We start from the raw sequence: 15,442 nt of genomic DNA, 5'->3' as shown, positions 1-15,442 counted from the left end.
TTTGAACAGCCCCCCCGATTTTTTTTAAGCATCTAACCATCATAGAGCACTGTGATTCATTTTTATATTTTATTGCTTCAAATGCTTCAAACTATGGGAAATCTTTGGTAAAAATGAGAATAAATTTTTCACAATAACTTTACACAAAGCATTGCACAACAGTGTTCTTCAATACACATGAAATAGGAATGTTCAGAGTACTCCAAGGAAATTACTGTACAAGATTCATAGTTCTTCATTTTAAAACAAAATTTTTCATAAATATTTAAAATATTTCCTAGGTTCTTATCACATATTAACATTTACATTTCAATCAGTATGTTGAACTTTAAAGTATTTATATTATTTAAATAAAAAATCAATAAACAGAAGTGCTTTTCCCTGTTGCCTACAATAGCATCAAGTTGCCCTTCCCCTCAATTCTGCTTATTTCACATAAAACTGGACAGATGTTAACTAAAATAAAAATCAGTATGGTTCTCAGTCAAGCCCTCTGTGGAAAAGAGGAAAATGTTTCATGTCTATTTTGACACAGACATTTCTCTGATGGTTTATTTGTGCAGCTCAAACTTGACCAGCCTTCAGTTGCTCTAAATGAGTTCGCAGCTCAGGACACAGCTCCACTAGCAGCAGTTCCATTAGCACCTGCATGGGGCGGGGGGGGGGGGGAGAGAAAAAATAGCAAGTTGTGGGTTTTTTCTCCAACAGTTTGAAAATAGGTATGTCTATTCTCACTAAACAACTGACTACAGGAATATTATATAAGCCATTTACTCCATGGTCCATTAACCACATCAAACCATTCTATAATCAGAAAGAAGATGGGAAAACAGTTTACTCTGCTAAAATAAAACCACCAAACAATTACGCAAAAATGTTGCATGAGAAGTCAAGAAAGGCAGCTGTTATCCAAGAACAGATTGCTGCATGCATGAATAGGTGTGGTGTACGTTTTTCTTTTTAACCAAATGGACAAAATGAAGCAAAGAAAACAGGTTCAGAGTTGGAAGTACTAAAAGTGATTACGGGACCAGGAAATAGTTCAGTGGCATAAGTGCCTGCCCAGCAAGCAAAAGTCCCGAGTTCTATTCATGGTACTCCAAAAAAAAAAAGAGTGATTACTAATATAAATCTTTAAAATCTCCTGCAATATGTGAACAGAAATAGAAAATACAAGAAAAGGTTGGAGAGATAGCTCAGTGTTCCAAGCACAAGGACCCGAGTTTGATCCCTGGTACCACATGCACAGCCAGCCCCACATGCCGTGCTGGTACTGTGCCAAACTAGCTTCCGAAACTGGGCCTGATGGCACATGCCTATAATCCCAGCACTGAGGAGGCTGAGACGGAGGATCATTACGAGTCAGAGCTGCATAGCAAGACCCTGTACCAAATAAATAAATAAAAGATTAAAAAAAGAAAATACAAGAAAAAGTTCATTCTTTGGGAAGCTTTAATTTACTCACATATAACAGATGCTTATTGGCTCTTGTTTCTTGCAGTGCCTTGAATATTTTTATTATCCCATGGCGGGCATTTTGCTGTCCAAGAAGGCTCTGAAGTGTATCTGAAAACAGATGGTTTTCATTTTTGTTGTGGGTATCAAACTCAGGAACTTGCACACACTAGGCAGTGCTTTACTGAGACATAACCTCAGCCCTGACATTTTAAGATTTTTATTCCATGTTGACACTGATAAAATGCATAATCAGTGAGATGGACATTACATGACACACATTAAATAATGGCACCGAGGAGGGATATAAGGAACATAAATGGCCATGAATGGTCAAACGTTTAAAAAGAAAAACATACTGAGAATTTTCCAGCATGAGGCATTTATAGAGTTTTCCAACATAGGCATTTATTTCCAACATGAGGCAATATATTCTTGATGTATTGCTACTGCTGGTCTTAATTCAAATTATTTTTTATCATATTCCTAAAATTTTACAACATACTTTAGACTACCTCTAAAGCACAGAAGGCATTATTTGCTGTAAAATACTTTTCTAGTTAAAAGTTTTTACTAAGATTATCACTGTAACTTTTTAGCAAGTGATAATGGCTTAAAAGAAAAATATGTGACTAAAAAAAAGTTTTGATAGCTACACATGAAAAACATCTTAATACAGTTAACATATCCTTTTTATCTCTGTAAAAACCTGCGGCCTCACCTGGAATGTTTTCAAGTAGTTTTTGCTGTGCTTTCTGCTTTGTTTCTTGACTCTGAGCTTTGCTTCTGATTCTGGTTGGTGGTGCCAATTGCCCATTTGGCCAAAAAGCATCCCGGAAAATATTAATGTAGTAAACTAACATTTGCTCACTGAAAATCCAACTCACTGTGTCCCGGATTTGTCTTTTAAGAGAAAAAAAAAAAAATTCTTGGGTGAGGTTTTGAAACTTTTATACTTCATTCTCAAAAGGTATTCAGAAATGGGTAGACTAAGATATAGCCTGATCTAAATGTTTGATGAACAAAGTAGGAACTGGATTTTTAAACTCTGGCTATTAAAAGTTATTTTTTATTTTGGTGATATTAGATAACCATTTGTTCTTAGAATTCACATTTTCGTTGGCACCAGCATCTCCAAATGTTTGTCATGTGGTACCTTCCAATCTGTATGGACAAGATTTGAAGCTTGCAACTACATTTATATACAATACCTAGTACTCATTTCTCCATAAAGCATGTTAAAAGTGATCTGAAAAATGGCCTAGAGCCCCTGAACTTCCAGAGGAGAAGTGAACTTATTCACCATCTGTCTTATAGGGTTATTATGGCAGATGATGATGGTACAATACTCTGATGGAGGAGAAGCATCCCACAAGCCCAGAGTCAAGGAGAAAGACATCTTGCCTATTTCACTTTGCCATAGGAATGAAAATTGGCAAGCACCTAACTCCTACATTTATGAACAAATGGTTTTTACCTGCTGACCCAGGTCTTTCACACAACCCTATTTCAGCAGTTGAATTTTAACCAGTTACAAGGTATCCTGCCGTCAGAGACAAAGTTCAAACAGCCCAGGAGAATGTGACTTTAGGAGGAGGTCTCGTGAAAAGGAGAAAAAAACCCCACCATCCTAGACCACTAGTGTCAGAAAAGCAAGAGATTTCAAACTTGATTCATGAATAATAAATCAAAAAGCTCTTTAAGAATCTTACGTGTACACACACACACATATATGCATATATAATTTTGAAGAGTAAAAACAAAAGCAAGAACAGCAGAAACAGACATAAGAAATCTTACTTCTTAAAGAGATTTTAAAGGTGATATAAAAGTTCCAGAAATAGCATCTAAAATACATGTGTAAAGTCTACTAATCCAATAATCAGACACTATTGAATAAATATCTACACCCTACTATGAGTCAAGTTACACCTCCTAAGACAATTTTCATACTGCTTAGAACTGTGAAATTCAAATCTGGACTGAATAAAATATTTTTAACTTAGTGTAACATTTTTTTCCATAGAAAACTTGTCTACTTTTTTTCTTTTGGAAAATCTGTATCATAATCATGCCAACATGGTATTTTCTTTCTGTAATCTTGCTTTGTGTTAACCACTGACTGGCGTTCCATGAAGATGTAAAAAAAATTTTACTTACAATTTGAAATTAGATGATTCTTATTAAAGGTTATCACCTAAGTATTCTCTACGAATTTTAAGTAATTGCAGTACATGAGACTGTAGTCGCTATGCAAAGACTACAATGTATTGTTGCTTAATTTTATGATACGGTCTGCTAAAGACAAAAACAACAATTACCAGGTGCTTCATAATTTTCCACCTGATAAAAAAGCCCTCTGAAATGAACAGCCTGGAAATTTTCTACAAGATGCCTCCTTCTACCCCCATAAAAACAACTGCCAAATGTATCCACCACTTGCAAACCACAGCTGCTTATTTTGTAATTAAGAGTCAGTATCATAAAAAAGAACAAGAAAAGTTTCAACACATTTGCTGAAACTGGAAAATAAATTAGCCAGTCTTAAGTACTGAGAAATACTAGGCCATTTTTGACATCTCAGGGCTTGTCACTACTAAAAAAAACTAAGGTTCACTTTATACTGAATTAAAAATTTTTTTCTGAATAAAATAGAAGCCTATGATACTAAGTCAACTGAACAAATCTCAGCAGAACTAAAACTATTTTCTATAAAAATTTAGAAATAAAAGGTAAAATTTTTGTTCATAAATACAAAAACATATTCTACTTGTAAATCAGTATATGATAGTAACATTTTCTCTATGGTTCCCATAAAAAATGTATAAGCTTTCTATGGTAAAACTATCAATATCAACCCTTACAAATACTTGACACTAAGTAAATCTTTCACTCAGAAAAGTCTGGTAATTTCTCCTCAAAACTTATTTTTTAAAAAAGTAATTTGTTATTTCTAGAAGTTGTCTTATATCTATTGTATAGGAAGTCATAATGCTTATCTTGAAGAATTTCAAAAATAGGATAAGTATTTAAGAAACATTGATAATAGCAGTTCCCAAGTCCAGGAACAGAAACATCAGACGAGACTGAGTGAGCAGGCACAGGCCAGGAGGCCGGGCAGGTTTCCTAACCAAGTGAGTCATGTGATTTCTTTGGTTCTCCTTCCTCCCTGAAAAAATAAGGAGCTAGACCAATCTCTGAAACCTCTTTCAGGACTGAAACTATCTGAATAATTTGATTTAACTTATTTAAAGTTCAATAATTTATTGGGAACTAATATTGACTTATGAGTTTTCAATAATAGAGGTGGGGTTTCATAAATGAACTGCCAAAATGTGACTCACTTTTTATGAGGAATGAAATATATACTACATAATGCTATACATATGAGTAATATATAGTTTAGAATCTACAAATAGCTTATAGAAGTGCTATATGATAGACTCTCATGGCTACTAAGATATTACCAGAAAAGCTACCACAAATTTTAAAGCTCATGTATGGTTTTACTGTATTTCCCTCCAAGTAAATACAGCTAATCCCCAATTTATGAATATCACAGTTGGGAACTTTAACAGGGATACTGTGTAGGATCCACAGGTGTACTGTATAAGAATCACTCTGTTGGATTATGAACAGATCTGACAAAGGAACGCTCTCCTGGGACAGAACTTATTTGTAGGCTGGGGACTTACTGTACTTGCCATGAGAAGCTCATCCTCAAAGTCCAAACCTTAGTGCAATTTCCATTATGTAGCATAAGAACAGTACACCAAATACTCTCTCATGTCAAAATGAAACTTCACAAAACACAACTTTTTGACCCTTGTGAGCCAGAATGAGGCAAAGAGCTCAAGGTTCAACATCTAATATACCATGCATTTTTGTATGAGAAATTTAGAAGACTGCTTTGCTATAAAATCATAGCAGAAACAAAAAGAGAAAGGTATGAAAGTTAAATTATTGACTGCTGTACCATATGATACTATACCATAGGGCATAGATTCAAATATTAATTCCATATAACTCACTTGTTGATGGTTCTTCCAAAAGTGACCTGAACAAGAGCAATTAATGTTCTTCTCACCCACTTAAACACTGAAATATAAATTAAGGAAAAAATTATAACAATATAATAATCATGACTTTTTCATAGCTACAAAAAGTACAGGCTTAGCACTTAATTCAATCTGAGAGCCATTATCAATCAGAGGATAATGATTTCTGCAGAATTTGGGTACAGGTATATCCACTCAAAAAAAATTACTGTAAGGTTTTACTTTTTACTAAGCAAGTGATGAGATTAAACCAGAGTTTAGCTTTCAATGTCTAAAGAATAGCTGAGCTAGCAAGTAGCGATAATATTTTACTCCCTGCATCCACACTAGTGACAACATGCCCGTGTTCCACCAGCTGATCCTGCGATTCCCACTTCAGACTTCTTCCTGGCTTACTGAATCTAGTTTCCTAACACATGGCTCTACAGAAGAAGCATCTGAAGTCAGATACTGACAAATAATTGTGAGATATTAGTGAAGTACAGGTTCTAACTGCTGTCATTTGAATAACAGTTTGGGCAATATCTTTTATTTTTTTATATTTTATGTGCTTGGGGGAAGAAAGGTGATCTGTGAAGAGCCAGGATGCTGAGTTGGATTAAATTCTATAGTCTGCTGAGCCACCATGTACAGTAGCCAGACGAAAATCTCCCAAACCTTGGTTTTTTCCATTGGGAAAATGACAGGATTCATATATGCCCTTTATTTTTCCACCGAGGATCTTAGTGTGTGTCAAGGGTCCTACAGATCTAAACTTTAATGCTATCTGAGACACATTTTATAGGCATAGAATATGAACATAAGCCAGGGAAAGTAAAAATGCTGTGAAGTTATGTCTACAAATTGAATATAAACAAAGTTTTCATTTCTATTTTCATGTTCAGTCCTTGAAATGTCTGGCTAGTGCCACATGAGGAAATGAGAAATTTAGTTGGCTAAAAGAGCCAAGAGTTCAGGCTTCCTGTACCCAGCAAGAAAACCTACAGGAAGCACATTCACAACTGCTTTCACACAAAAGCAAACACCTAAGTAAAGATCAACAATCAACAGACTCAGTACTAGACTCAAACATTTCAAAATCATTTCTAATATTTTAAAATAAAACTAAATGTCCAGTTACAGTGGTATTAGTCCTGCAGCTAAAAGTCAAGTCTTGGATTCAGAATCATGTCTCAAAACTGCCTTAAACTTTTTGGTGGAAATTGTTGGAATGCTGCCATGCAGGTAGACTTGCTCATTTCAGACTGGCATTCCTATGCAAATGAGCATGTCCACGTGGGTCAATTAGGACAACTTCACTCTGCTTTCCTGGGGCAGAAAGGAGACAACTCATACCCAGGAAGTCTGAGGACAAGTGCACCCTGACACAAATGCCTGACCATTGGGTATCTATAAAAAAGGCTGCATTACTAGTTCCTTTATACATATTGACCTAGAGCAGGAAGCCAAACTGATTTTGCTACAGATTCTATCCAATCACTGATAGCCCCTTAGTCCAGTCCCAATCCACTCACACAATAAAACGTACCCAGGACTCCTTTCAATGCCTCATTTGCACAAAGTCACAAAAACAGCTGCAGCAGCCTGAGGACTGTGATGGCAAATATATCCCATCTCGTTACAAAGGATGTTCTATTTATTCTCCTCTGAAATGTCACTAGCAAAACCAAATGTTTCTGAGCAGCATTTGATGGAGGTTGTGCATGCTGCAAAGACAGTATTTTGAGCTGGGTGTGATGGCCTATATCTACAATCTGACTGTTGGAGGGGGCTGAAACAGCAAGATCACCGCCAGTTCAAGGCCAATATGGGCTACAGTGAGTTCAATGCTAGCCTAGAATGCCTTGCAGGACCATCTCTCCAAAAGAAAAAAAAAAGCATTTGAGCCCTCTGTGGCTGTGACTGACTCTGACACACCTACTACATCCCTCTAGCCTTGTATCTGTCAAAGCGAATACACCAACAAAAGCTAAAAACCAGGTGTCTTTGTCCTTATTACTAACGTACAAAACTGTGAGAATTCATGACTTCATTGGCCAGATTTCACTGAGGAACAGCCAGACTTCGGGTGGAATACTGACTTTTGGTTTTTTTCCTCTCTCTACTGAGGTAAGTTAAGCATCAGTGTATATCTTAAATGTCTAAACTATAGAAAGGCTACGGATTTTCTATCTGAAAGAAATTTTAGTATTTGAGCGATATTCTAGCATATGGATATGTTTTAAATTTAACTATCCCCAACTTAAAATGTATCTTAGTTCTAGATTTTGTTACTGAAAGCATGCTAAAATGAACTTTCTTATACATACACTTTGGCCGTTTTACTATAAACTCACTGAGAGCAATATATATATATATATATATATATATATATATATATATATTCAGTGAGTTTCACTATATATATATATATATAGTGAAAGGGACAAGAAAGGAAAGTTACTTGTGTAGCTCTTAGAAAAGTAATGTTTGGGTCCCCATTTTGCTACTGTTTCTTCTGTGTCCATCTCCTTCAGGAATTACTAAGCGAGGGTTCTTGGCCACAGACTGTTACTGTGGGGATAGTCCTCTGCTATGGAGACTGTCCTGCACGCCATGGGATGTTCAACTGCCAGCAGCATTCTCATCTGCAAGTTCTAACAACCAAATGGTCTCCAGATGTCACCAAATCTTCCCTCCTCCCCTCCAATGAGTGAATCACTTTTTTTTTTTCTTTTTTTTTTTGGTGGAACCTGGGATTGAACTCAAGCCCTTGCGCTTGCCAGGGAAGCGCTTATTCCACTGAGCCATCTCCCTGGCCCTGTCTCCCCTCCAATGAGAACCACTACTCTAAAGTTAGATGGTGGAAAAATAAAGCTGAGACTTCCCTGTTTCCTTAGCCACAATACTAAACTAGCATCAAGATCATATCTTGAACAAAAGGGTTTTCCCCTGCTATGAGAAGTAACTTTTGTATAACTTTTGGCCAGAAGGAATGAAGCTATGTTGAGCCACATGAAAAGAAATCCAAAGTATTCTATCCTCCTCTATTGAAAGGAATACACTGTACAGAAATGTGTGCAGAGATGCTACGTGTCTCAAGGCTGTGCTGTCAGTACTTAACATTGTATGTGTTGGCCCTTAAAATAACTGTCTAAGCGCTGGCCAGATAGCTCAGCAGATTAAAGTGCCTGCCTAAGCAGACGCAGAGACCGGGGTTCAAACCCTAGTGTGCCGTGCCAGCCCCGCCCCCGAGGCAGGCTGAGACTGCGAATGAGACTGGGAATGGCAGCGCGCACCTGTAATCCCAGTGCTTGGGAGGCTGCAAACAGGAGGATCATTATGAGTCTGATCTGTGTAGTGAGACCCTGTACTAAATACATAAACTGTTTAATGAACCAATGCATGAATATAAATACATACCTGATGCAGTTCAGGAATACAGAGACATTGTATAAGTCCCACAACCAGAACATACTAAATAATAAAAAAGAGGCTTACTTCCTCGAAGTTCAAAAATCTCCCCAATCAACATGAAACATGGTTCAGCCAAGGCATCTTTCCTCCCATCCACATCATCGCCATAATCTGACAGGTCACTGTCCTCTTCTGGCTCTTCCTGGGGGGAGAATAAAATGACAGAAAGCAGGTCACTTATCCAAGAAAACTGGAGGTGTGTTTTCCTTCTTCGAGTGTAAATTCCAAATGATTTGCTCATAATTTAGCCTTAGCCTTAGCCTTCTACCCTTATGTAGAAATCTATCCACTTTACATATAGAGGACAAAATGTACTAAACCTTGGAAAAGCTTAATACTAAAACCTTATTCAAGGTCTAAAATAACCTAATTTTTAAAAAACCTTTTTTTTTTTTTTTTGCGGAACCAGGGATTGAACTCAGGCCCTTGTTCTTGCCAGGAAAGCATTTATTCCACTGAGCTATCTCCCCAGCCCCTCCATTTCTGTATTAATAAAAAACTGGAATAAAATACTTTTCTTTAAACTGTAAAACATTTGTTGAGTTTTAAAAGCAAAACTTCTGGCTTACATGATTTTAAATTTGCTGCCTTAAAAAATACACATTGTAGTCTATTTTTAAAGACATACTATGAAGCTCGTGCTTTTACTTTATGCTTCAACTAGTCTCATTTCCTGATCTGCAAGTCTGCAAGTTTCAGTTCAAAATTTCTTATATGGCAGGTAGCAGCAGGTTAGTCCAAATGAGTGCAATGTACACGTAGAGGACAAACTTTTAGCAGTTGACAGGAACCTAGGGAGAACAATGCAGACACTGCTGGTGAGGTGAGATGTGGTGCTGTCAATGAGGTCCAAACATTAGGCAGAACGACAACTGAGGAAGATCATTTCAATGTCTGCATGAAAATGATGCTGGTCAAGCTGTAGGCTAATGATAGGACTTGGGGTGACAACATGTGAGTACAAGAAAGAACTGGAGAGAATTCTAAGAGATAAGAAGAGGTCCTCAAAACTTTACAGCTTCACAAAAATCCAACAGTAGCAAATACTTCAAAGAAGGTGAAGAAGATCAGCTCAAAGAGGAAGCCACTGACACTTTCACAAGGTAATTTCACAGAGTGAGGAGCTATATGTGGATCCTATAAAGCTCCAGCATAAAAGGGTAACAGTAAGGACATAAGGTCTCACAGACATAGCAGAGAGAGATGAGAAATGAGGGAGGCAGGCTCACATCCAGATCTGAACAGAGGTGGAGGATGTGCTACAGGACACACACTTTCTCTCTGGGCTCAGAATGCAGTAAAGCAATATGTTCCTCTGCATGGTCAAATTTATTAAGTCAGTTCTGGTAAAGAAACTATGCCATTTTGAGCCAATTTTGGAGATGGCTTTGTGCAATTTTCCAGAAAGCCAAACAAGGGGTTTTAGTGGCCTATGTAGGACCCCCAGCACAGTGGTCAAGGACATGAGCTAAAAAATGTCTATAGTCTTGTCAGGTATGATTGCACACATCTATAATCCTAGCGCTCCAGAGACTGAGGCAGGAGAACTGTTGCAAGCTCAATGCCAGCATGGGCTACATAGTGAGTTTAAAGCCAGCTTGGACTATATAGAGCAAGACCCTGTGTTATAGTTTGTATCTATATGTCCCCCCCCCCCCCGCCAAATCTTCTGCAGTCATAGGTGGGAGTTTCAAAAGTGGCTGGTTTAGGGTGTGTGATAGTGGATTAAGGGGGTGGACACTATAAGCTCCTCCTGGGTGTGGTGGCATCAATTAATAGGCTTAAAGCCTGGATAGAATATAAAGGGAGAGAGGGAAGGCAGACCTGCTGCTGCTTCTGCTGTTGCTCGCTACCTGCTGCCTGCCTTGCCATGCCATGGACTGTGTCTTCTCTGTGATGCTCCTCTGTCACTACCTTGCTGTAGAGTCAGCTGACTATGAAGTGAAACCTCCACAAACTGTGAGCTAAATAAACCTTTGTTCCATTAACTCTGGGTGTCAGGTATTTAATCTTAGCAAAGAGAAAAGGAAATAAGGAACTCTATGTCAAAACAAAAACAAAATATCTACAGTCTCTTTCTATGCATACATACAACTGCTACGTTCATCTTGCTTCAAAATATTCTATGGTTCTCCATTTCCTGAGAGTAAAGTTTAAATTCCTGCACATGAAACTCTGTCTTATTTTTCCTTAGAACTCTACCGAAACCTTCTGGTTCAGTCCAGTGACCGCCAGACTATTGCCCAAACACAGCCTCCTCTCCTGAGCCTTCAATGTTGGTCCAGCACCTGTACAACACAGTCCTCACTCCTCTTCCCCACCCTCCGGGACTGATGCCTGCGGAACATTCCACCCACATGTCATTTACCCACCTTATTATTAATCCTGTATCTTAAATTTTCCAAATGACTTACAGGGGAGAACAAGCAGGTGTCCCCAGAATGTGACAGCACTAACTGACTTTCACTAGTAACGCACTTGTAACAAACACCTGTTATTTTACACAGCTTTCAAAAAAATCCCTGTTTACACGTGTTACAAAAGTGGTGTGACCTTTGGCCCACTTACCTCCTGATGAGAGAAAAAGTCACGAGGAAGTTTTTCAAAAAATGAAGATAATGAAAAAGTGTTTTTTTTCCCCTGCACATCAATAACCTTGAGGTAGTCAGGAGAAGGGCTCAAAAAGGCATAAAGTGCTTCACTCTGACAGAGTCTTTCATCTGAAAGTAGATTCTGTAGAACAGAGAGGATTAATTACTCCTATGAGCTGCTGGGACCTACTACATACAGGGTAAACAAAATAAAACTGGATATGTGTCATGGATTTACTTTCATTGTAACAAAACCTCCCTTTCTTCTTCCTGAAATAAACTATATAAAATGCATGGTGAAAGATACTAATGGCTAACAGTCCCCTCCAGGGTCACTGGCAGCACAGTGCTTATGGGAGACACTGAACTCACTCACTTTGTACTGCTTGGTCAACAAAAAATTATTACTTTCAGAACAACTCACACATCTAAAACAGCTGTCACTTACTAAACACTATTTTATGGCTATGTTTACATTTTGTATATAATGGAAAAAGGACTGAATTATCTGTCAGGCAACACTTCCATTTCAGTGCATCCTACAACCTTCCACATAGAATTTGTTTACACAATTATATAACTATTTTTTAAAGTCATTTAGATTTTGTGTGTGTGTGTGTGTGTGTGTGTGTGGCCAGCTCAGCCCACCAGGGGGCGAGGCTGGCTGGCATGTGGTGCTGGGGGGTTGAACCGCGGTCCCTGTGCTTTGCTAAACTTGTTCTAAGTAGGTGCTTTAGACCACTGAGCCATCTCACCAGCCCCTATATAACTATTTTTATTGGCCCTTAAACTGGAAATTTCGTAAACTATATATACGTATCTGGCCGAGGAGAGAAGAAAGTAGAACATAAATCAAGTTCGTTTAAATATAAGCAAATGCTATGATAATAAAGCAAGATTACCACTGTAATGTCAATAATGTGCTTAGTATTATAAGATATAGGGTATAGGAATGAACAACCCAGTAGAAATTATCACCTATTTATGATGTATGTCCCACAGAGTAGATGGAATACTGGGCGCCAACCATGCTTCTGACAATAGAAAGTGGAATGGTAGCAGAGATTAAGGTCTATTCTCAGAGGAGGTAGTCCATGAATTTGACATCTTATTTTCTCAGCAAGAAACCTGACAAATCCTTTGTCTAGCTGTAATAAGCACTTCTCCCATCCAAATACTAACCAGGCCCAACCATGCTTAGCTGCTGCTTCTTTTTTTCTTTTTTTTGCGGAAGTAGGGATTGAACTCAGGCCCTTGTGCTTGCCAGGGAAGCACTTATTCTACTGAGTCATCTCCCCGGGTCCTCCTGCTTGGCTTCTGAAATCAGATGAGATCTCATGTTCAGGGTGGTATGGCATAGACTAATAAGCACTTCTGAAAATGCTTGATATTGCCAAATTGAGGATGAGGAGTTTGAGGAGCATTACCAGCATCCCCGATTGCCAGCTTCATGTATGCTGCAGAACACACACACACACACACACACACACACGCACGCACGCACACACACATTCCCGCAATAGACATAGGAGAAGAGATTAAGAAGGGGCAGTCACACGACTGCTTTTTCTATTCCCTGCGCCAAGTACATAGGCTTTTATTCCCTTTTTCCAGATTATTAAATATATACAAAAGCAAGTTTAAGAGGACTAATATGCTTTTCCTCATCTTCATTTCCTTTAGCTAATGTGTCCTCCAAAATTACTTTAGAAAATAGTATGATACTAATGGTAAGCCTCAACTTAACATAACCACTAAAAACAAGATAGAAGAGACACAGTCCTAGCTCATGTGCAGTGAGTGTGTGGGAGAGATTCCTGCTACCCTGGGCCAGCGGGACCTACTACTGGTGCCAGCCCAGGCGCAGCATGGGTGAGACCCTCTTCCACCCCCTTGGGATGCCCCTCACCACTCCACAGCACCTCCCCAACCCACCCGCCGAGTAGGAATTTCTTCCACATTCTGGGAACCCCCAGACCCAGTCCTAGCCCAGACCGGTGAGTGTCTGGGAGAGCTGCCTCTCCCCACTACTCCACCTTGTCCCCTCCAGGATCCGCTCAGTGCTACACAGAATGATGAGAAGGAACAAAATGCAACCTCAGAACCCAAGTCCACACGTAACAAGTGCAGAGGACACTAACACAGAACAAACTGGGAATCACACAGCTGAAAGCAATGAATCAATGGCTTCTGAAATAAAGAAACAGGTGCAGAAAGGTATAGAGGAACTCAGATTGGAAATGAAAAAACAAATCCCTCAATTAATAACATCTGCACTAAAGAATCAAATGCAGAAACATATGGAGGAAACCAATGCCCACCCAGAACAAGTGCAGAGGACATTAGCTCAGCTGAAATGCATGAATTAATAGCGTCAATAGTAAATAAGTAACAGCAGAAAGTTATAGAGGAACTCAGAGTGCAATTCTTTTCTGAAATAAAAAAAGAATTCTCAGAACTCATAGCATCTGAAGTAAAGAAGCAACTACAGAAACATAGGGAGGAAACCCAAGCTGGAAAAAAAACACTGCAGTAAAAGAATTTATAACTGCTTCTAAAGAAGACATTGATAAAAAAATAGAGGAGATTAGAAAAATGATGGATTCCTTGAAGGAGCAATACAGGAAAGAAACAGATTGCATGAAGCAGAGTCAAAGAGATATAGAGGAAATTAAAAGCTCAATCACAAGCTTGCAAAACCATTTAAGTGAAAGTGAAGACAGAGTTTCAGATCGTGAAGATGCTGGTGCAACTAGTGAAAAGGTAAGAAAGGATCTTTTAAAAAGAAAGAGGGGGGCTGGTGAGATGGCTCAGTGGTCTAAAGCACCAACTTAGAACAAGCTTAGCAAAGCTCAGGGACTGCGGTTCATGCCCCAGCACCACACGCCAGTCAGCCCCACCCCCTGGTGGGCTGAGCTAGCCACACACATAAATAAATTAATTAATTAAAAAAAATAAAAATGTAGATATTGTTAAAAAAAAAACAATGAGGATGCAGGAAAGAATAAACCATCACCTGCAAGATGTTGCAAAGATGAACAATGTGAGACTAATAGGCATCAATGAGAAAGAAGGAGTCAATACAAATGATATTAAAAAAATATGGGCAGAAGTAATAGCAGAAAACTTCCCAAATATGAGGAAACAATCTGACATTCAGCTAACCGAAGCATACAGAATGCCAAGTAACCTCAACCCAAGTAAAAACACACCGAGACATATAATAATCAAGAACCCAGAAATTCAGCACAAGAATAATATACTGAAAGCCGCTAGAGGCAAGAAGCAGATCACATTCAAAGGAAAACCCATCAGAATTATGGCCGACTTCTCTTCACAAACCATGAAGGCAAGAAGAGCATGGAGCACAGTACTCAAGTCCTCTATGAAAACAAATTCCAGCCCAGACTACTATACCATGCAAAACTCTCTTTCAAGTTTGATAGAGAAGTGAAATACTTTCATGATAAAGAACAGTTAAAGAATTTCATGATGATAAAGCCAACCCTACACAGCCTACTGAAAGATGTTCTAGAGAGGGACCAAAATGATCAGAACTCCACGAATGAGATCACAAGCAACCAACTAAATAGGGCAAGCAATTAAACATAGGAGAAAAAAAGAGTAAATGACAACAGGTAAATAGCATGTCAAACGTAAGTCAATACATCTCAATTCTAACCATCAATGTAAATGGACTCAATTCACCAATTAAGAGAAATAGAGGGGGGCTGGGGAGATGGCTCAGTAGGATAAGTGCTTGACTGACAAATGCAAGGATCTGAGTTCAATTCCCAGTTCCACCAAAAAATAAAAAAATTAAAAAAAAAAGAGAGAAATAGACTGGCACAGTGGATTAGGAAACAAAATCCAACAATATGC

At 38.4% G+C, this 15,442-nt stretch overlaps 1 protein-coding gene across 1 annotated transcript in view; it reads right to left on the bottom strand.

Moving 5' to 3' along the window:
- Positions 1-55: 55 nt before the first annotated feature.
- Positions 56-15,442, bottom strand: part of Snx25 (sorting nexin 25) — a 154,398-nt gene continuing 139,011 nt past the window's right edge. Inside the window, exons 14-19 of the mRNA XM_004639785.2 lie at positions 11,538-11,702; positions 8,994-9,111; positions 5,487-5,553; positions 2,177-2,358; positions 1,466-1,566; positions 56-645 (exon numbers count right to left, since the gene is read on the bottom strand). Of these exons, the coding sequence (XP_004639842.2) occupies positions 565-645; positions 1,466-1,566; positions 2,177-2,358; positions 5,487-5,553; positions 8,994-9,111; positions 11,538-11,702 (714 nt within the window). The 3' untranslated portion in view covers positions 56-564. The remainder of the gene's footprint in view (positions 646-1,465; positions 1,567-2,176; positions 2,359-5,486; positions 5,554-8,993; positions 9,112-11,537; positions 11,703-15,442) is intronic.

This window comes from Octodon degus, unplaced genomic scaffold (assembly GCF_000260255.1).
Source record: "Octodon degus isolate 3935 unplaced genomic scaffold, OctDeg1.0 scaffold00114, whole genome shotgun sequence".
NCBI classification, from domain to species: domain Eukaryota; kingdom Metazoa; phylum Chordata; class Mammalia; order Rodentia; family Octodontidae; genus Octodon; species Octodon degus.
This window is presented reverse-complemented; position numbering and strand designations above follow the sequence as displayed.